This window comes from Cibotium barometz, chromosome 13 (genome assembly GCF_041138505.1).
Source record: "Cibotium barometz isolate CiBa-2024 chromosome 13, ASM4113850v1, whole genome shotgun sequence".
NCBI classification, from domain to species: Eukaryota; Viridiplantae; Streptophyta; class Polypodiopsida; order Cyatheales; family Cibotiaceae; genus Cibotium; species Cibotium barometz.
In genome coordinates, this window is record NC_141058.1 from 11,885,250 (window position 1) to 11,907,458 (window position 22,209).

Genomic DNA, 22,209 nt, shown 5'->3' on the forward strand with positions numbered 1-22,209 from the left:
TAGGGTTGCTATTTATTTTGTACTTCATTATAGTACCTTGAGCTCTTACTTCTAGTGAACTAGTCTTCTACACTCTCTCCTCTCCCTTATGTTCTCTTTGGCCTATGAACATTGAGTGAGTGAGTGTCTGTAGCTTTGCTTTCATGAAAGCTAATAGATGTGTTCTTCAAAAGAATTCCAAAAGTGAGTGAGAACAAAGGTAGTAAGTGCGGCAGCATAAGGCCATGCATTGATGGATCCTTGCAGAGTTGCATTGTATTAAAGAACTTGTTGAAGAAGCTCTTGTGGATAGAATGAATGCTCAATTTTGGGACCTTCCTCTCTTCAATGTAGCAAAGTTGTTTAGTCCCTATCAGTAGGCAAAAGCTGAAATATTAAGGGAAATAAATGTCAGAAGCTGGCTCAACAAACTTCTACAATATATTCAACCAAGTAAAGAAAATGTAATGTTACTCATCTCAATAATAATACTTATGAATGCGAATTGTTTGGATTTCTTGATACTTGGAGAATGTTTTGCATGATAAATAGGAAATATTTGGATTTCTTATTGTTGGGACTCATTAATTAATTGACAAAACTGTGTAACAAGTTTTGCAACGATTCTCATATGTATGTGTGTGTGTGTGTGTGTGTGTGTGTGTGTGTGTGTGTGCAAAGCCCTTCTCTCTCTATTGTACACATAGCCATATAGAACTACGCAATTTGCAAGATTCGATGTCAGAAAGGTCACTTCCTGATTCACATCTACTTGAGTACAAAATATTGTCACATATATATATATATATATATATATATATATATAAACATATATCTTTAATATCTTATAAGATTATCATATATATTCCCGAGCAATGGATGCAGTTTATGAGAGAAGACAAGTCATAAGGGAATGATGATGGTAGCCAACCTTGGTGCGCACGATTGTGCAAGCTTTGATGCTATGTTCCTCAACATCATTATTGAGTGCCTTGGTTTGAATTTAGCACTCTCAACAAAACCTCACTAATGGGTAGTAGGAGAGCATGAGTAGAAGTCGTCTTCCTCCCTCAACGTAAAGGCTGAAGTGCACTTCAAGCAATGGGACATCATGCAAAGTTCTCAATTGAAGTGATTACCTGTTATCAAAGTTTTCTTTGATCGGTGCAACCTCACATCAAAAATTACCCCTAATGCGAAAGAAGAGAACAATGTATGGCAATATTGAACATTAGGAATTATTTTTTTAATAAAGTGGGCTATCATGCCGTATATCTATATCTATTTTTTTAATCAAGAGGGCTATCATGCCGTATATCTATATCATAAGCATTAATTAAAGCGCTCTACTACTTAGATATGTAGATATGTTAATATGTTTCTCGAGCCAAAAGATATGTCTCTTCTATTAATTCCTTATTGGAGACCACCCACATGGCAGGTCTAGAGCTGTCCACATGGTAGCTCCCTAGTAACCCAAGTCGTGCTCTCAGTCAGCCTTCAAAAAATAGTGTGCACTCTCTCTCTCTCTCTCGCCCTTCTCTCTCTACTCTGCACACAACCATACAAAATTGTGCGGCGATAGGTCTGCAACAACGATTCTTATGTGTGTGTGCAGTGCCCTTCTCTCTCTATTTTACACACGGCCATGCACAACTACGCAATTTGCAGGATTCGATGTCAAAAAGGTCACTTCCTCCTTCACATCTACTTGAGCATATATATATATATATATATACATATATATATATATATATATATATATATATATATATATATATATATATATATATATACATATGTACATATGTATATTGTGTGTGTATATATATATATATATATATATATATGTATATACATATATACATATGTATATACATATATATATATGTATATATCTTTAGTATCTTACAAGATTATCATATATAAACCTGAGCAATGGATGCAGTTTAGGAGAGAAGACAAGTCATAAGGGAATGATGATGGTAGCCAACCTTGTTGTGCATATGCAGAGACTGTGCAAGCTTTGATGTTGTGTTCCTCATCATCATTATCAAGTGCCTTGCTTTGAATTTAGCACTAGAGTTGGCATCATCCACCATCGAGAGAGGAGACTGTACAAAGCATTAACATCATCATTATCGAGTGCAGTGCTCGAAAACAATGCTTTTTTCAACCCTTAAAACTAAAAGCAATGTTAAAACCTAATCGAGATTTAGAGCTAAAAATCTCTAAAAATCATATTAATTCCGAGATTTATAACTAAAATATGTAAATTTCATCCCTTAAAATTAAAGACAATGTTGAACTCCAACCAGGATTTTATGTTTCAGTTGGGAAAATTACCATACAAACAGGTTATGTGAGCACAGATCGAGTGTAGAGTGTAACTTTCGTTTGAACTTTGCACTAGAATCGGCGCCATCATCCAGAGAGGGAGATTTTATAAAGCATTAACGTCATCATCATCGAGTACAAAGAGTAACCTTGGTTTGAACTTTTCGGATTCATCATCAAGAGAGGGAGAATGTATATTGAACTTTGCACCAAAGTGGTAGCATTGACATCGAGAGAGGGGGATTGTGTTGAGAATTAATGTCATCAATGAATTTTTGAAGGTGATTAAAGTTTGCGAGCAATTTTGAAATTGGTATATATATATATATATAATTTAGATATCATAAAGGTTCTTAAACGTTAGAGCCTTAAGAGTTGATTTACACGAGCAAAGAAGCAATATGTTTTGAGATGAGGTTGGAACTGAGGACATCTTTCTTCTTCTTCTTCTATATCTCTTACGTAACTTTAATTTTGTTGTAATGAACTTTAATTTTGTTGCGTGCGGGTTGCGCGATGCCGCTGGCTGGACCTCCTCTCGCAGCGGGCTCTTTTTCGCTCGGGAGTATCTTGGACTTTGCAGATCCGCAGACTCGCAAGAGCAACCAATTACACGAGACCCAAGAGCATGTGACAAAGTTGGAGGCTGGAGCTTCCTATAGAAGGGATGATCCGATGATGTGCCAAATGGGTGCTGTGTGGGAGACCGTGCTACACCACCTCCTCTCTCCCCTAGGCCGCCCTTACGCAACCCCATCGTCGTAACATAGCGGAGGAGATGGAATCGTTCGCCAGTTGCTATCCGGCGCAGGTAGCTCAAGGAGGAGTCGGAGGAGGCGGCAGCTCAACCTCCTCAATAGCAGGTACTGAGCGGCAGAGATGGAAGGAGGAATTCAGGGATCCCGCCCAATGGTGGGAGAACCGAAAGAGCAAAGTAAGTGTGGTGGCATCTGCGTTTTTGTTTTATTTTGTTCTGCACGGCAAGCAAGCGGTCCGTTGACGTGCAGGAAAGCTCTCTAGACCGGGGCTGGGTCTGCTGACGTCCTTTTGTCCATTGTATTGCACAGGCGTACCCAAGGGCCCCAGATTTCGATCATAAATCTATCAAAGAGTCGCTATGGACGGACAGCTTGGATAGTCCAAGCTGGGTTCAAGACATGCTAAGAAGAAGCCAGAGAACAGAAGAGTGTTATGCCATTAAGGAGATGCACAAAGCACACGAGGAAGTGAAAAACAGCAGCAACAGGAGCAGTGGTGGTGGTTGGGAGATGCATAGCTTAGAGGAGGCACTCACCTCTTTGGAAGAAGGGCTGTCACCCCAGTCTTCGGTTGAGAACATTGCATGGGTCTTGCACAAGTGCACAAAGGAGAGAAACCACGCATGTGCGATGCGGTTGCACGCCTTCATGCGTAAAAGTGGGCTGGAGGTCCATCCATCACTGGGAAACCACCTCGTCTTGATGTTGGTGGAAGTTGGAAGCATGTCTGATGCTCAGCAGGCTTTTGACAGGTTGGTGTATAGGACGAAGTACTCCTGGAATTCTCTTCTCACAGGTTATATAAGATGTGGGAAGTCACATCACGCTTTCATCTTGTACCAAAAAATGCAGGAGGATAAATTTGTACATCCTAGTCCGAATACATTTGTGGCCCTACTGAAGGCTTGTGCTGAGCTAAAAGATCTGGAAAGAGGCTGTGAAATACATGCTGACATTGCCAGACAGGGGTTGCTGGAAAGAGATGATGTTGTTGGCAACACATTGGTTAGTATGTATGCCAAATGCGGCTCGCTTGCAAAAGCACAGAAAGTGTTTGACAAGCTTCCAGTTCAAAATGTGGTATCGTGGAACACACTGATTGCAGGCTATGCCAAGCACAGTCGTGGAGAGAAAGCACTAAAGTGTTTTGAACAGATGCAACATGATGGCGTCGCTCCAAATGCTGTCACCTTTATTTGCAGCTTAAAAGCATGTAGCAGTTTAAAGACCATGGACAAGGGCCAAGAAATACATGCTGAGATTGCCAGAAAAGGGTTTTTGGAAAAAGATCTACGTGTTGGTAATGCATTGGTCGATATGTATGCTAAATGTGGGTTCCTTGCAAAAGCACGTGAAGTATTTGACAAGCTTCCAATTAGAAACGTGGTCTCATGGACTGCACTAATTGCAGGATATGTTGAACACGGGCGTGGTGAGGAAGCACTGGACTGTTTTGAGCAGATGCAACAGGAAGGTGTCTTTCCTAATGCTGTAACATTTGTTTGCAGCTTGAAAGCTTGTGGGAGCATAGGGGCCATAGGCAAGGGCCAAGAAATACATGCTGAGATTGCCAGAAAAGGGTTGCTGGAAACAGATCTTCATGTTGGCAGCTCCTTAGTTGATATGTATGCCAAATGTGGCTTCCTTGCAAAAGCACAAGAAGTGTTCAACATACTTCCGGTTCAAAATGTGGTCTCATGGACTGCATTAATAGCAGGATATACTGAACATGGGCATGGTCAGGAAGCACTCAATTCTTTTGGACAGATGCAACAAGAGGGTGTGCCTCCAAATGCTGTCACGTTTGTTTGTAGCTTGAAAGCTTGTGGCAGCTTAGGAGACATAGACAAGGGCCGAGAAATCCACACTGAGATTGCCACAAAAGGGTTGTTGGAAAGGGACATTGTTGTTGGCAATGCATTGGTTGACATGTATGCCAAATGTGGCTCACTTGAAGAAGCGCAGGAGGTGTTTGACAAGCTTCCAATTAGAGACATAGTCTCATGGAATGCACTAATGGCAGGATATGCTCAACATGGGCGCGCTAAGGAGGCACTGAATTGTTACGAACATATGAAATCTGAGGGCTTCTCTCCGGATGCGGTCACCTTCGTTTGCAGCTTGAAAGCTTGTGGCAGCATAGGAGCTAGAGACAAGGGTGGAGAAATACATGCTGAGATTGTCAGGAAAGAGCTATTGGAAAAAGATTTTGTTGTTGGCAACGCTTTGGTCGATATGTATGCTAAATGTGGCTTGTTTGCAAAAGCAAAGGAAGTGCTTGATAAGCTTCCAGTTCGAGATGTTGTCTCATGGAATGCACTAATGGCAGGATATGTTGAGCATGGGCATGGTGACGAAGCATTGAACTGTTTTGAACGTATGCAACTTGAGGGTGTCACGTTGGATGCTGCATCCTATGTTTGCAGCCTGAAAGCTTGTAGCAGCATAGGAGCCATAGACAAGGGCCGAGAAATACATGCTGAGATTGCTAGAAAAGGCCTGTTAGAAAGTGATGTAGGTAATGCATTGGTTGATATGTATGCTAAATGTGGCTTGCTTGCGAAAGCGCAGGAGGTGTTTGACGAGCTTCCAGGTCAAGATGTAGTCTCGTGGACTGCACTGATTGCAGGACATGTTCAACACGGGCATGGTGAAGAAGCACTAAACTGTTTGGAACAAATGCAACTCCAGGGTATCTCTCCAGATGCTGTCACATTTGTTTGCAGTTTGAAAGCTTGTGCCAGCATACGAGCCATAGATAAGGGGCAAGAATTACACAGTGAGATTGCCAGAAAAGGTTTGTTGGAAACAGACAACATTGTTGGCAGCACCTTGGTCGATATGTATGCCAAATGTGGCTTTCTTGAAAAAGCGCAACAAGTGTTTGACATGCTTCCAGATCGAAATGTAGTGTCATGGACTGCACTAATTGCAGGATACGCTGAACATGGGCGGGGTGAGGAAGCACTGAACTGTTTTGAACAGATGCAACTGGAGGGAGTCGCTGCAGATGCTGTCACTTTAATTTGCAGCTTGAGAGCTTGTGGCAGCATAGGAGCCAAAGATAAGGGCCAATTAATGCATGCTGAGATTTCCAGAAAAGGGTTGTTGGAAAGGGATCTGATTTTTGGCAATGCATTGGTTGATATGTATGCCAAGTGTGGCTTGCTTGCTAAAGCTCAGGAAGTGTTTGACAAGCTTTTAGTTCGAGATGAAGTCACATGGACTGCACTAATTGCAGGATATGCCCAGTTTGGAGAAAGTGAAAATGCTTTTCATATCTTTAATAAAATGATACAAGAAGGTATAAAGCCAAGTGTGGCCACATTCATTAGTGTGCTTAGTGCATGCAGTCATGCAGGTTTAGTGGGTAAGGGCCAGACATACTTTGAGGCCATGAGCAAAGCCTATGGCATCATTCCAACTGTTGAGCACCACACTTGCATGATTGATCTCCTTGGCCGTGCAGGCCAATTAGATAAGGCGATAGCGATGATTAAAAGTATGCCATTCCACCCTGATCTTGTGGTGTGGCATATTGTGCTGGGCGCTTGCCAAAAGTGGGGCAATGTGGAGCTTGGAAGACAGGCCTTTGAACATGCAGTGCGATTGGATGTGAAGGATCCTGCAGCTTATGTCCATATGTCTAACATCTATATAGATGCTGAAATGTAGATGGATGCAAACGAAGTTGAGGCAATCATAGTGGAAAAGCGAGCATGGAAGAAGCCAGGACATTGTTGGTGGACTGATGACAGTGGAATTGTTTATTGATTGGGATAAAGGGTGTTCCCAAAGAAAAGATCTTTCCCTCAAAATGAGAAGGGTTTGTCCAATGGGTGTCGCAAGACATTTTCAATGATGCAAAGAAAGAAGTGTTATGTGAGCACATGCTCTAAGTAATAGACCCAAAAAGACAACCATACATGTAAAAAATATTCAGGATGGTATGAGCCCTTGTCACCCTCCCCTTGGTGGAGCTTGGAGGCCCTCTATCAGATTGATTTTCACTGCTGTCAGCTATCAGCCGCCTCGTTCAGCCTTTCTTCGTAGTTTACTGCATGTTTGGCATTCTCTAAGACGGTGCCTCATTCACCCAGAGCCCACTCTTAGAGAGGAGATTGAGTGACAGCCTATCCTATGGAATCCCCACATCAGAGACGCTTCTGGGCACATGATTGGTGGGCTCGTTGGGATGCAGGTCATTTTCGCTCTATGCGGACGTGCAGGTCTGCATTCAGTGACATATCCGACCCTAGTCTTTCCCAACGCGTTGGAGGAGGTCTCATTTCCGTGCATGCTTGACGGACCGCGATTGATGAGGCTATTCGTTTTATAGTGGCTGTTCAGATTGGATCATCACTTTGAGGGGAATTCCAAGCCCTTTTGGCAGGCCCAGTTCTCAGTGACGACAGGAGTTCCTCTCATGGTTACCACAGGAGTTTCTGGTTATGGAACCTCTTATTTGGGTGACAGAGGCCAGTTACACAGGATTGATCCTCCTTCAGTCCCAGAGATTGATACGCTTAGATGGTGGCGGATTAGGGTGGTTGCCTCTTGTGGCAAGGGGTGGTTTATTGACCCTGTGTTGATTGATTCCAGTTTATGTGAGTACACACTGTGGATGTGGGAGAACCGACCTTTGGCTGACTGGGATTGGATCCAGGTGAGTGGTTTTGGCCTCCATTACAGCAAGGCCAAGAGCCAGTTCCCTTCTTTCGGTACACTTCCAAGATTGGGCATTGCGCATTGCTCAGACAGTCCACACACACCCCTTCTAGAGCCCCTCATTGGCATGCAGAGGGGATTTCTGCGGTTTTCTTGGAGAGATTTTGGAGGCAGCTTTGGGATTCGTGGAGACCACACAGGACGACTTACTTTATGTGGATGCTGGCACATGCTGGTCTACCGGTGGGTTCGGATGGGATCGTGGAGACTCATCATTGTCTTTTCCAGTCCTCTCAGATGGTGTGGACAAGTGTTTCTTGGCTTTTCCTACGGATTTCTTCGGACCTCAGTTACATTACTTGGGGTGCATTTTGCTGGTTGCAGCCAAATTTGGTAGGCCAGCATCTTGGATATGAGGCTGCTCCGGATGATTTAGTTTTCCACATCGAGCATGGTATCTCTGCTTGCATGTGGTTTTCTGATATCCCTCGTCATGTTCTGCATTCACAGGAATCATTGAATAGCTCAGAGACGTTTAGTATCATAGGCGCTATTACTGGCTAGTGCATTTGGAGGGGTGGCCACACTCTTGGAGGAGAATCTTCTTCCACTCATGAGATTTTGGTAGATATTTGGTCCCATTCACTCGCGTCGTGGTGTTGAATGGGACCATCTGATGACTCTCTCCTCTCAGTCTGGTGAATTGCGGAGAGAACATTTCTTGGAGACCTGGAGTCATCATCAGATTTTCTTCCACTTGCAGGGCGGTTTCCCACGGTTGAAGTACATTCCTCCACGGTGGTTTATGTCCCGCATCTCTTATCTCCATCCTTGGGTTTTGAATAGGTTTTGTTTTTTGGCATAAATTTTGCCTTGAGTGCGGTTGGTCACACTTGTATCTTTTGGTGCTTTAGCGCATGTTTGTGTGAGATTTTGTGGTAATATAAGATCCCTGTTTTACTCCAAAAAAAAAAAAACCCCCCGGTTTATAATGAATGGCATTTAGCTACAGTACTTGTATCCAAGATAGAGCAGCAACAAATTCTTAAAGAAGATGCCAATCACGTCCATGTTTTGGAGGAAGGAAAGTGTCATTGTGGCAACTATTTATTGGTGATGATAGAGCAACTTCAATAGCCATTGTCCATTTCACTTGAAATGTTTATGTGTGTGATGGAGAGAGATGCGATCTGTAATCCGATAAGGAGGATGATAGGGAGTCAGATCATGTGTGCTTTCATGAAATGCCTTGTATGTTACTTCATGTAAGGTCATTTTTATCTCAGTAGAGAGAAAAACAAAGAAGCATACACATACCTTGAGATGCAGTCCAGACTTGTCAAAGGTGAAATATTTCTTAGGGCATAGCTCTTATGAGTTCTTGTGATTAAATTCGAGAGCTGAAACATTTGAACTTACAGTCAAAGCTTGTGGCAGCTTAAACACAGAGATTGCCAAAAAAGGGCTGTTGGAAAGGAATATTGCTTTTTATTTTGTCTACAGAGAGGTCCTGCATCAGTGAGCTTTTTCCCCTCATGTAGGCATGTAGAGAGCCCCAGCTGTAGGCGATGGTGCCTTTGGGTAGCCTTGGGGAGGCTGGCTTGAACCCAAGGCCCCCTCATCTCGGGTGAGACCTACCATTGGGCTACAACTCCGTTGGCAAAGGAACATTGTTGTTGGCAATGCACTTGCAAGCCTCCAATTAGAGACGTAGTCTCATGGAATGCACTAATTGCAGGATATGCCCAACTTGGGTGTGCTAAGGTATTGAATTGTTACAAACATCTGAAATCTGAGGGCTTCTCTTCGGATGTGATCACCTTTGTTTGCAGCTTGAAAGCTTGTGGGAGCACAGGAGCCACAGACAAGGGTGGAGAAATACATGCTAAGATTGTTGGGAAAGATTTGTTGGAAAGAGATTTTGTTGTTGTCAATGCTTTGGTTGATATGTATGATAAATATGGCTCGCTTGCAAAAGCCTTGGAGTTCAAGGAATGCAATGATGACACGATACGATGACCACGGGCGGATGAAACTGTTTTGAAAAGATGCCACTTGAGGGTGTCACTTTGGATGCTGTAACCTATGTTTGCAGCTTGAAAGCTTGTAGCAGCATAGGAACCACAAACTAGGGCTGAGAAATACATGCTAAGATTGCCATATGTATACTAAATGTGGTTTCCTTGCTAAAGCACAGGAGGTGTTTGACATGCATCCAATTCGGGATGCAGTCTCGTGGACTGCACTGATTGAGGATATATTCAACACGGGCAAGGTGAAGAAGCACTGACAGATGCAACTCCAGGCAAGGCATCTCTCCAGATGCTGTCACGTTTGTTTGTAGTTTGAAAGCTTGTGCCAACATATTGTAACATGTGTGAAGACTTAAACGATGATTAACATGAAGAAAAAACATAGGTTAATGCTATTCAAAACGCAAACTCAAAAAACTCAAACCGCTGTATAATTGCAGTAAATTTATACAATGATGTTAACAAATCTCAACTTAGTTCTGCTCTTGCATGATTGTTGATGCATATGCAAAAGGTTACTGGCTGCTGTCATATGGGAATTGCTATCTTCTCTGATCTAGATGTTGGTTTACTGCTTGGAAGATGTGCCTCAGAACAATGCGTCTGAATGCCCTACAATGACCTTTGACCTTTTATATATAGCAAGTCACATTGGAAAGAGATCCTTCTATTAGTTAAAAATAGCAGCCATAGGCTAAGTGTTCATGCTCAAAACCCTTGTAAGAGGCAACACAGAAAATGGGGAAGAGCGGTTCCCTCGATGGTTGGCCACTCTAGCAGGGAGCCTACCTCATACATGTAGCTATTTAAATGGTAGTAATGTATGGATGTAGTCTCGGTCTCTTTTTCCCTCTTTAGGAGTTTTTTTCGCCGAGCGTATGTACACACTCTTATGAGTGTGTGTAAGTGACCTTATCATGTCGCTTCACTTGTACTTCACTCATTCTCATTAATCTGCTTTGAGTGTTGTGCTTTTATTGCTTGCTGCATCTATGTATGTGTTGCTACTGTAGACTAGGGTTATGGTTGGTCAAGAAGACATGCCTATGGGCCAGCCAAAGGCTAGCCCATGGTTGTGTGCCAGTTGTTGATAGCCTAATTGGGGGGTTGCGTTTAGCCATAAACCCTAATATGAGACAGCTGACAGCATACGAGATGTTGCAGTCCCTATCGACCAATAGAAGAGGCTGCCTTGGTGACATCAGTGGCATAATGTGAACCTGCGCAGCCAGCCAGCAGGGCTGGCAGCATGTCATGTTCATGCACAGCATTTTTATAGCATTTAATGCTATTTAGTAGCATTTTTATCCAATATGCTATTGGCCAACAGCTTCTGTTGGTCGACCTACAACCTTTTGGCATATAAAAGCCAATGCATCATTCCTTATTTAATCATTCAGTCTTCATCAAAGTATTCAACAGTACAAGCAGTTTAATCATTCAGTCTTCATCAAAGTATTTAATCATTCAGTCTTCATCAAAGTATTCAACAGTACAAGCAGCAGCTAGTCATCCTATTTATTTCAGGCAAACATCGAAGATCCTCTTAAGCATTCAACTAGCATATGTGCAATCCTATAGCTATTTGGACTTGCATCACTAGCCCGAAGAGTCTTCTGCTACTATTGTAGTGCCTCAAAATTAGTGGATACTCAACCGACGTTGTACGGTCTTCCTTGTCCTTGCGTTGGGCATTCATATCACTTATTTTTCTCAAGCATTGTACATCATTCTCCAAAGAATAATATAAGAAAATACTCTTGCTTACAGGGGAGCCTTCAGTGGGTATTTGGAACCCAATAAGGTGTCGTCTACTTCAGTCTCTTATTCTCTTCTCTCTCTACTCTATGAATTTGGATGCTAAAGAATCTCACCGCATAAAGGTATAAAGAAGGCCTTGTTGGGCATTATCACAATCAACCTCGGTGCATGTAACATTAGTATCAGAGCATCAGGTTGGTGACCCAACTTGGCTACCTAAAGAAGTGAGTGAATATACAGGTGGTACTTGATGTATCTGTTTCCCGGTGTGCCATATTCTTACATGGTATAGTGTACTTGATGTATTTGTTTCCCGGTGTGCCATATTCTTACATGGTATCAGAGCTGTAGGTTCTCTTAGCAACAATAGTACACAAAGTCTAGTCTTTCTTTGCATAGAAGTAGCTTGGAGTGATGTCTGCTTCACTATTCCAGTGATGTGCATCCGTCCACATACTTTATAAGGTCCCCGCTTTATAGGCTCAAGGGAAATCCTTTTGATAGGCAGCTAAGTCCTCTTTGTCTTCGATTGACGACACCTCGATCTCTTGGAAATACGAGGATACGAGTCAACGAAAGGACCTAACTCTATCTCGTATAGGGAAAACGTAATTATTCTAATCGAAATCTATTCCTCTGATCAATCGGCACTCAATGTGTGTGATCGAGAATGAAATAATTCCGTACTTGGTACATGGAAACCAATGCCTTTTTCCTCTTTTCTTTATGAGACAAGACCACTGACTCGTTCTCCTAAAATGGAACTTGTTCAAGCGCTATTCTATTATGGATTGTAAATAATAATTATGTTAGAAAGTTACCCAACTCATCGGGTCCACCCATCCATAGGATAACGCCATCGAGGCATCCATCCACCCAAGCACCCAATCATTTTTGTTATCTAATTAGGTCTTACCACACTGTAAAACATATAAAAACATGTTCCTTAATTAGGGATCTTACACAATGTTCCTTAAAACAACCTTTGAGAATATTTACATCAAACAATTCCTATAACAAAATGTTCACAAAAGAGATCCTGAAACTGGGTCAATAGCCAATTCCAGACTTCCATATTCATGTCCATAGATATATCCAAACCATACCAATCCACCAATGATCTAGAATTAAATCTTCAATTTTAACCAGTTGGGTATACCTCACGGACCATACTCCCTTGTCTCATCGACTAATCGACGAGGGCCAAGCCGGCCTATCACCCCCTTAGGTCTCGCCACTTGTACCAAACCCTCCCGCTCCTTAGAGAGGGGACATCTACTCATGAGGTGGGCCAATTCACCACACTAGCTTGGGCCCGCAAAACTAGGTAGCATCATAATCACATGTCCACCCTTCGTGGGGTGAAATTCAATTCCCAGTGGCATAGGAGGGGATTACCCTAGGCCGACTGTTGGGCTTACTACTGCCTCCACCACCTACTATGCAAGCCTAGAGCGGAGTTAGCGAAGTAGGGGAGAAGATGTACCTGCAGATTAGCAATAAAACCAGCAAACATATCCATAGTAATGAAACCAACAAACATATCAATAGAAATCAAGGAAAAAACTTTTTTTTTCAATAATTCATTATAGTATTTCTATAATAATTTTTATCTTAATTAAACTTTAACTAGTAAATCAATTAAATAGATCACTACTAGCAATTAATCGAGAAGCTAGGGCCAAAGCCAGGGCCATACCTCAACCCCCAAGAATGATATATAATTGAAAAACTAAAAAATATATATGCCTTATAGAAATTATGTAAAAATTTATCATTTATCATTGCCTTTGCTTGTTAACAAGAGCTTTAGAACTTGAAATATGAGAATGAAGAGTCTCCTAATACGTTCTCATAGAAATGGAATTATCCGACCATCCCCGAGCTTAATGTCCTCTCACTCGTACTCTGACTCTTCTCTCTTTGAAAGACTATGGCAAAACTATGGCAAAGTAGCTTTCTCTCTTATAGGGCTATGGCATACTATTCTTCCTTTAAAAGAAAACTATGGAGTAGTGGTCTCTTCCTCCGAAAGACCATAGAAATCTAGTCTTATCTTCTAAGAGATTAGATAAAAATGAAAGGATATATACATCTCAAGGTCTAGAATTACCTTGAGGATACTTGCTACCTTCTTATAGTTTTCCTGTGTAGAGACCCTAACAGAACCAGTAAATTGTTTCGGTCATAATTCTTTGATAAAAACTCAAAATATGGTCATATAACCAGTTAAAAGAATCGAAAGGCATCTAGTCTACAAGCTATCGCGGACCGCAAACGCGCCATCTTTAGAAACGCGTTGCTTTTCTATATTTTTAGTGTGCATGGACTCTAAATATGTAAAAGTACTCTAAATATGACCTCCTATCACCTAAATTTGAAATTCTATTTTTGGAGATATTTATCTCTTAATAGATCTATTCTTATCTTCTTAGTTCTTTTTTGATTTTTGAAACTAATATTTTTACTCTATCACTTTCTTTACGTTTCTAGCCTTATAGTCTCTCTCGAAGTGCACTCTCTTTCTTCTTGAAACCTATATTAAAAGAGAATCGTTACATGGCTTGGGAGGGATATTACATTCTCCCCCACTTAAAAGACTCGAGATGTCCTCATCTCGAGGTAATCTCTAAGTAAATCCCCCTCTCTCTCCCAAAGTGGTGTTCCCACTGGGCAAAAATCTTCTTTTATCTAAACATTGTTCCTAAGAGTCCCTTCTTTCATATATCTACCTCATTTTGTTGAGCTTCCAAAATACCTTCATTATTCTAAAGTTAATTGGCCTTATTATCCTAAGTTCATGCGTCCATATACACTCTTATATGATATGAACCGATTCTTTATTATCCCTAGTCCTACCTTATGAATTCCTTATTTCATACCCCCATGTATACAAAATCCCAAGGATGAAGATAAGAGATGCGGGACATAAACCACTGTGGAGGAATGCACTTCAACCGTGGGAAACCACCCTGCAAGTGGAAGAAAATCTGATGATGACTCCAGGTCTCCAAGAAATGTTCTCTCCGCAATTCACCAGACTGAGAGGAGAGAGTCATCAGATAGTCCCATTCAACACCACGAAGCATGTGAATAGTGTCGGACCAAATATCTACCAAAATCTGATGAGTGAAAGAAGATTCTCCTCCAAGAGTGTGGCCACCCCTCCAAATGCACTAGCCAGTAATAGCGCCTATGATACTAAACGTCTCTGAGCTATTCAATGATTCCTGTGAATGCAGAACATGACGAGGGATATCAGAAAACCACATGGCTGCAACCAGCAAAATGCACCCCAAGTAATGTAACTGAGGTCCGAAGAAATCCGTAGGAAAAGCCGAGAAACACTTGTCCACACCATCTGAGAGGACTGGAAAAGACAATGATGAGTCTCCACGATCCCATCTGAGCAGATTGAACATGTGCCAAGAATGCCATCTACACTAGCCAACTACCCACCGGTAGACCAGCATGTGCCAGCATCCACATAAAGTAAGTTGTCCTGTGTGGTCTCCACGAATCCCAAAGCTGCCTCCAAAATCTCTCCAAGAAAACCGGAGAAATCCCCTCTGCATGCCAATGAGGGGCTCTAGAAAGGGTGTGTGTGGACTGTCTGAGCAATGCGCAATGCCCAATCTTGGCAGTGTACTGAAAGAAGGGAACTGGCTCTTGGCCTTGCTGTAATGGAGGCCAAAACCACTCACCTGGATCCAATCCCAGTCAGCCAAAGGTCGGTTCTCCCATATCCACAGTGTGTACTCACATAAACTGGAATCAATCAACACAGGGTCAATAAACCACCCCTTGCCACCACAAGAGGCAACCACCCTAATCCGCCACCATCTAAGCGTATCAATCTCTGGGACTGAAGGAGGATCAATCCTGTGTAACTGGCCTCTGTCACCCAAATAAGAGGTTCCATAACCAGAAACTCCTGTGGTAACCATGAGAGGAACTCCTGTCGTCACTGAGAACTGGGCATGCCAAAAGGGCTTGGAATCCCCCTCAAAGTGATGATCCAATCTGAACAGCCACTATAAAACGAATAGCCTCATCAATCGCGGTCCGTCAAACATGCACGGAAATGAGACCTCCTCCAACGCGTTGGGAAAGACTAGGGTCGGATATGTCACTGAATGCAGACCTGCACGTCCGCATAGAGCGAGCATGACCTGCATCCCAACGAGCCCACCAATCATGTGCCCAGAAGCGTCTCTGATGTGGGGATTCCATAGGATAGGCTGTCACTCAATCTCCTCTCTAAGAGTGGGCTCTGGGTGAATGAGGCACCGTCTTAGAGGATGCCAAACATGCAGTAAACTACGAAGAAAGGCTGAACGAGGCGGCTGATAGCTGACAGCAGTGAAAATCAATCTGATAGAAGGCCTCCAAGCTCCACCAAGGGGAGGGTGACAAGGGCTCATACCATCCTGAATATTTTTTACATGTATGGTTGTCTTTTTGGGTCTATTACTTAGAGCATGTGCTCACATAACACTTCTTTCTTTGCATCATTGAAAATGTCTTGCGACACCCATTGGACAAACCCTTCTCATTTTGAGGGAAAGATCTTTTCTTTGGGAACACCCTTTATCCCAATCAATAAACAATTCCACTGTCATCAGTCCACCAACAATGTCCTGGCTTCTTCCATGCTCGCTTTTCCACTATGATTGCCTCAACTTCGTTTGCATCCATCTACATTTCAGCATCTATATAGATGTTAGACATATGGACATAAGCTGCAGGATCCTTCACATCCAATCGCACTGCACGTTCAAAGGCCTGTCTTCCAAGCTCCACATTGCCCCACTTTTGGCAAGCGCCCAGCACAATATGCCACACCACAAGATCAGGGTGGAATGGCATACTTTTAATCATCGCTATCGCCTTATCTAATTGGCCTGCACGGCCAAGGAGATCAATCATGCAAGTGTGGTGCTCAACAGTTGGAATGATGCCATAGGCTTTGCTCATGGCCTCAAAGTATGTCTGGCCCTTACCCACTAAACCTGCATGACTGCATGCACTAAGCACACTAATGAATGTGGCCACACTTGGCTTTATACCTTCTTGTATCATTTTATTAAAGATATGAAAAGCATTTTCACTTTCTCCAAACTGGGCATATCCTGCAATTAGTGCAGTCCATGTGACTTCATCTCGAACTAAAAGCTTGTCAAACACTTCCTGAGCTTTAGCAAGCAAGCCACACTTGGCATACATATCAACCAATGCATTGCCAAAAATAAGATCCCTTTCCAACAACCCTTTTCTGGAAATCTCAGCATGCATTAATTGGCCCTTATCTTTGGCTCCTATGCTGCCACAAGCTTTCAAGCTGCAAATTAAAGTGACAGCATCTGCAGCGACTCCCTCCAGTTGCATCTGTTCAAAACAGTTCAGTGCTTCCTCACCCCGCCCATGTTCAGCGTATCCTGCAATTAGTGCAGTCCATGACACTACATTTCGATCTGGAAGCATGTCAAACACTTGTTGCGCTTTTTCAAGAAAGCCACATTTGGCATACATATCGACCAAGGTGCTGCCAACAATGTTGTCTGTTTCCAACAAACCTTTTCTGGCAATCTCACTGTGTAATTCTTGCCCCTTATCTATGGCTCGTATGCTGGCACAAGCTTTCAAACTGCAAACAAATGTGACAGCATCTGGAGAGATACCCTGGAGTTGCATTTGTTCCAAACAGTTTAGTGCTTCTTCACCATGCCCGTGTTGAACATGTCCTGCAATCAGTGCAGTCCACGAGACTACATCTTGACCTGGAAGCTCGTCAAACACCTCCTGCGCTTTCGCAAGCAAGCCACATTTAGCATACATATCAACCAATGCATTACCTACATCACTTTCTAACAGGCCTTTTCTAGCAATCTCAGCATGTATTTCTCGGCCCTTGTCTATGGCTCCTATGCTGCTACAAGCTTTCAAGCTGCAAACATAGGATGCAGCATCCAAAGTGACACCCTCAAGTTGCATACGTTCAAAACAGTTCAATGCTTCGTCACCATGCCCATGCTCAACATATCCTGCCATTAGTGCATTCCATGAGACAACATCTCGAACTGGAAGCTTATCAAGCACTTCCTTTGCTTTTGCAAACAAGCCACATTTAGCATACATATCGACCAAAGCGTTGCCAACAACAAAATCTTTTTCCAATAGCTCTTTCCTGACAATCTCAGCATGTATTTCTCCACCCTTGTCTCTAGCTCCTATGCTGCCACAAGCTTTCAAGCTGCAAACAAAGGTGACCGCATCCAGAGAGAAGCCCTCAGATTTCATATGTTCGTAACAGTTCAGTGCCTCCTTAGCGCGCCCATGTTGAGCATATCCTGCCATTAGTGCATTCCATGAGACCATGTCTCTAATTGGAAGCTTGTCAAACACCTCCTGCGCTTCTTCAAGTGAGCCACATTTGGCATACATGTCAACCAATGCATTGCCAACAACAATGTCCCTTTCCAACAACCCTTTTGTGGCAATCTCAGTGTGGATTTCTCGGCCCTTGTCTATGTCTCCTAAGCTGCCACAAGCTTTCAAGCTACAAACAAACGTGACAGCATTTGGAGGCACACCCTCTTGTTGCATCTGTCCAAAAGAATTGAGTGCTTTCTGACCATGCCCATGTTCAGTATATCCTGCTATTAGTGCAGTCCATGAGACCACATTTTGAACCGGAAGCATGTTGAACACTTCTTGTGCTTTTGCAAGGAAGCCACATTTGGCATACATATCAACTAAGGAGCTGCCAACATGAAGATCTGTTTCCAGCAACCCTTTTCTGGCAATCCCAGCATGTATTTCTTGGCCCTTGCCTATGGCCCCTATGCTCCCACAAGCTTTCAAGCTGCAAACAAATGTTACAGCATTAGGAAAGACACCTTCCTGTTGCATCTGCTCAAAACAGTCCAGTGCTTCCTCACCACGCCCGTGTTCAACATATCCTGCAATTAGTGCAGTCCATGAGACCACGTTTCTAATTGGAAGCTTGTCAAATACTTCACATGCTTTTGCAAGGAACCCACATTTAGCATACATATCGACCAATGCATTACCAACACGTAGATCTGTTTCCAAAAACCCTTTTCTGGCAATCTCAGCATGTATTTCTTGATGTGAAGTATCACTTCATCAGAGAGGTGATAGAGAACAAGCAAATTCAGCTTGTTAAGATTCATACGGATGACAACCCGGCTGATCTGTTGACGAAGAGTTTGCCTCCGGAGCGGTTTGCTCATTGCAGACACTTGATGGGCATTGGATGAGGCCATTTTCAGCCTTGATATGGCCTTGTATATTATCATGTACATGCTGATTTTTTCTTTTCCTTTACTTAAGGGCACTTTGCCTTTAAGTGGGAGGTTGTTGGGGTAAAGGCGTTATGCCCACCCTTATAGTGTGTACAAGCCCATAAGTTATAGTACATAGTACACTTAGTACTTTTAATGTACTAAGTGCACTATGTGTACTAGTGCAATATACATGTGTGATAGGGGAGTCACACACTCATGCTTTTCTGATTTTCAGGCTGAATTTGAGGTTTGCAGGAGTCGATTTTGATTGATCCTGACTTGTGTGTTGATTTCTGATACTTGCAGGTGAAAAGGGGGGGGCTCTTCTTGCTGACTCGTTGCAGGTTTTGTTTTTATGCTGCCTTAGTTGAGATGGCAGACGCTGTTGCTGGGGGCTCGGCCCTGACTTCTCCTTCTGCTGGCGATGAAGAGGTGAGGCCCCTTTTCATCTCCGGCTGTAAGATGCCTGTTCCGCCTGGCTGCTGCAGCTTCGCTCGTTGCCTCAGCCACGCTACACGATTAGCGTGTGGCGCCTGACACGCCTGAGTCGGGTGGCGCCTGACCCTGATGGAGTGCTACCCTCTCGCCCAGAAGCTGCGCCAGCCGATCAAATCGCAACTATACGACTAGCGCCAGCTGACTCGCTTGACGCTCGCTATGCTGCCTTCGCCTGCAGATTTTGCAGGCGCCGTGTATTCGCCTAGCGCCTTCTATGCCCAGCGCTCGCTCACGCTTCAAGTCGACGCTTTGTGTTGCACAGAACCCGCCTAGTGCACTTTGTTGGTGCGCTGGCTAACCTGCATCGGCTCCTGCGAATTGGTGCGCTGGCTAACCTGCATCGGCTCCTGCGAATGCTGCCTTGTGCCACGAGCTCGCCCAGCCTGTCTGCGACCTTCTACAGTTGATGGAAGCAGGCGACCAGTTGATGGGGCTGAATACGACCAGAAATCAGCAAGGAGAAGAGGGAGGGACCACTAGGCTCTGATACCAGTTGATGGGGAGAAACCTGAATTAGGGTTTAGAGTTCATTCATGGGAGACATACACAGAGAAGCAAGAGAGAGAGAGAGAGAGTTGTGGGGATAAGTCAACTCATGAAAAGCATGAGTGTGTGACTCCCCTATCACACATGTATATTGCACTAGTACACATAGTGCACTTAGTACATTAAAAGTACTAAGTGTACTATGTACTATAACTTATGGGCTTGTACACACTATAAGGGTGGGCATAACGCCTTTACCCCAACATTTCTTGGCCCTTGTCCATGGCCTTTAAACTGCTACATGCTTTTAAGCTGCAAATAAAGGTGACAGCATTTGGAGTGACGCCATCATGTTGCATCTGTTCAAAACACTTTAGTGCTTCCTCTCCACGACTGTGCTTGGCATAGCCTGCAATCAGTGTGTTCCACGATACCACATTTTGAACTGGAAGCTTGTCAAACACTTGCTGTGCTTTTGCAAGCGAGCCGCATTTGGCATACATACTAACCAATGTGTTGCCAACAACATCATCTCTTTCCAGCAACCCCTGTCTGGCAATGTCAGCATGTATTTCACAGCCTCTTTCCAGATCTTTTAGCTCAGCACAAGCCTTCAGTAGGGCCACAAATGTATTCGGCCTAGGATGTACAAATTCATCCTCCTGCATTTTTTTGTTCAAGATGAAAGCGTGGTGTGACTTCCCACATCTTATATAACCTGTGAGAAGAGAATTCCAGGAGTACTTCGTCCTATACACCAACCTGTCAAAAGCCTGCTGAGCATCGGACATGCTTCCAACTTCCACCAACATCAAGACGAGGTGGTTTCCCAGTGATGGATGGACCTCCAGCCCACTTTTACGCATGAAGGCGTGCAACTGCATCGCACATGCATGGTTTCTCTCCTTTGTGCACTTGTGCAAGACCCATGCAATGTTCTCAACCGAAGGCTGGGGTGACAGCCCTTCTTCCAAAGAGGTGAGTGCCTCCTCTAAGCTATGCATCTCCCAACCACCACCACTGCTCCTGTTGCTGCTGTTTTTCACTTCCTCGTGTGCTTTGTGCATCTCCTTAATGGCATAAGACTCTTCTGTTCTCTGGCTTCTTCTTAGCATGTCTTGAACCCAGCTTGGACTATCCAAGCTGTCCGTCCATAGATTTATGATCGAAATCTGGGGCCCTTGGGTACGCCTGTGCAATACAATGGACAAAAGGACATCAGCAGACCCAGCCCCGGTCTAGAGAGCTTTCCTGCACGTCAACGGACCGCTTGCTTGCCGTGCAGAACAAAACAAAACAAAAACGCAGATGCCACCACACTTACTTTGCTCTTTCGGTTCTCCCACCATTGGGCGGGATCCCTGAATTCCTCCTTCCATCTCTGCCGCTCAGTACGTGCTATTGAGGAGGTTGAGCTGCCGCCTCCTCCGACTACTCCTTGAGCTACCTGCGCCGGATAGCAACTGGCGAACGATTCCATCTCCTCCGCTATGTTACGACGATGGGATTGCGTAAGGGCGGCCTAGGGGAGAGAGGAGGTGGTGTAGCACGGTCTCCCACGCAGCACCCATTTGGCACATCATCGGATCATCCCTTCTATAGGAAGCTCCAGCCTCCAACTTTGTCACATGCTCTTGGGTCTCGTGTAATTCGTTGCTCTTGCGAGTCTGCGGATCTGCAAAGTCCAAGATACTCCCGAGCGAAAATGAGCCCGCTGCGAGAGCGCAACCCGCACGAGCAAACACAACAAAATTAAAGTTCATTACAACAAAATTAAAGTTCATCAAAATAGATGACTAAGATCAGGAGTAGAGTGCAAGAGTAGCTTCTCGTGTGACAATAGAATAGTGTAAGAAAGGACAATCTAGTCTTGTGGACACCTTGCACCACAAGATAACTACTAACACACAAGGGGCATTCAATACATAGTAGGAAGGGGTAAAGTTGCGTCCCCTCTCCCACAAGAGAAAATGTTTCTTATACTACATAGCAAGATCCACGACATGTCTCTATCATAGGGGAATGATCCATTCGATACCATTAGAAAAAGAAGCATGTAAGAACAATCCAAAGCCTAACTTTAATCCAACACATAGCAGAAAGGGAAAATGTTTTTTTATACTACATAGCGAGATCCACCACATGTCTCTCTCATAGGGAAAGGATCCATTTGACACCATTAGAAAAAGAAACATGTAAGAACAATCTAAAGCCTAACTTTTATGATCGAGTCTTAAACATGCCAAAATGTTATGTATAGAGTATTTGATCTCTTTTAGCTTCTGGACTCGTTGTTGAGACCATATAGCATACAACTTCATTGATTCACACTCCTTGCATTATGAAAATCAAACAATTCTAATCCAAATAACAACATGA

General features: G+C 43.5%; 3 protein-coding genes across 3 annotated transcripts; 1 reads left to right on the forward strand and 2 right to left on the reverse strand.

Moving 5' to 3' along the window:
- The first annotated feature begins 2,724 nt into the window (after positions 1-2,724).
- LOC147632378 (pentatricopeptide repeat-containing protein At2g03380, mitochondrial-like) lies at positions 2,725-7,709 on the forward strand. Its single transcript, XM_086807187.1, has 2 exons — positions 2,725-3,250; positions 3,384-7,709. Exons 1-2 carry the CDS (start codon positions 3,095-3,097, stop codon positions 6,747-6,749), a joined length of 3,522 nt encoding a protein of 1,173 aa, XP_086663313.1. The 5' UTR covers positions 2,725-3,094; the 3' UTR covers positions 6,750-7,709.
- A 7,003-nt stretch (positions 7,710-14,712) lies between these two features.
- LOC147632379 (pentatricopeptide repeat-containing protein At1g06140, mitochondrial-like) lies at positions 14,713-18,238 on the reverse strand. Its single transcript, XM_086806964.1, has 6 exons — positions 17,492-18,238; positions 16,239-17,338; positions 15,681-15,708; positions 15,241-15,570; positions 14,996-15,125; positions 14,713-14,906 (listed from the first exon to the last, which is right to left on the reverse strand). Exons 1-6 carry the CDS (start codon positions 18,236-18,238, stop codon positions 14,713-14,715), a joined length of 2,529 nt encoding a protein of 842 aa, XP_086663090.1.
- A 1,742-nt stretch (positions 18,239-19,980) lies between these two features.
- Positions 19,981-21,614, reverse strand: LOC147632380 (pentatricopeptide repeat-containing protein At4g30700-like). The gene is made up of 2 exons (XM_086807188.1): positions 21,155-21,614; positions 19,981-21,021 (listed from the first exon to the last, which is right to left on the reverse strand). Exon 2 carries the CDS (start codon positions 20,943-20,945, stop codon positions 20,085-20,087), a length of 861 nt encoding a protein of 286 aa, XP_086663314.1. The 5' UTR covers positions 20,946-21,021; positions 21,155-21,614; the 3' UTR covers positions 19,981-20,084.
- Positions 21,615-22,209: the final 595 nt, after the last annotated feature.

Bases quoted from the DNA above. Each gene is read 5' to 3' on its own strand.
- LOC147632378 (XM_086807187.1), top strand. From the start codon at position 3,095: ATGGAATCGTTCGCCAGTTGCTATCCGGCGCAGGTAGCTCAAGGAGGA. The intron at 3,251-3,383 runs GTAAGTGTGGTG...TGTATTGCACAG, and splicing joins GGGAGAACCGAAAGAGCAAA to GCGTACCCAAGGGCCCCAGA.
- LOC147632379 (XM_086806964.1), bottom strand. From the start codon at position 18,238: ATGCTTCCGGTTCAAAATGTGGTCTCATGGACTGCACTAATAGCAGGA. The intron at 17,339-17,491 runs GTTTGCAGCTTG...GCGAAAGCGCAG, and splicing joins CTTTGGATGCTGCATCCTAT to GAGGTGTTTGACGAGCTTCC. The intron at 15,126-15,240 runs GTGAGTGGTTTT...CACCCTTTCTAG, and splicing joins CTGACTGGGATTGGATCCAG to AGCCCCTCATTGGCATGCAG.
- LOC147632380 (XM_086807188.1), bottom strand. From the start codon at position 20,945: ATGCTAAGAAGAAGCCAGAGAACAGAAGAGTCTTATGCCATTAAGGAG.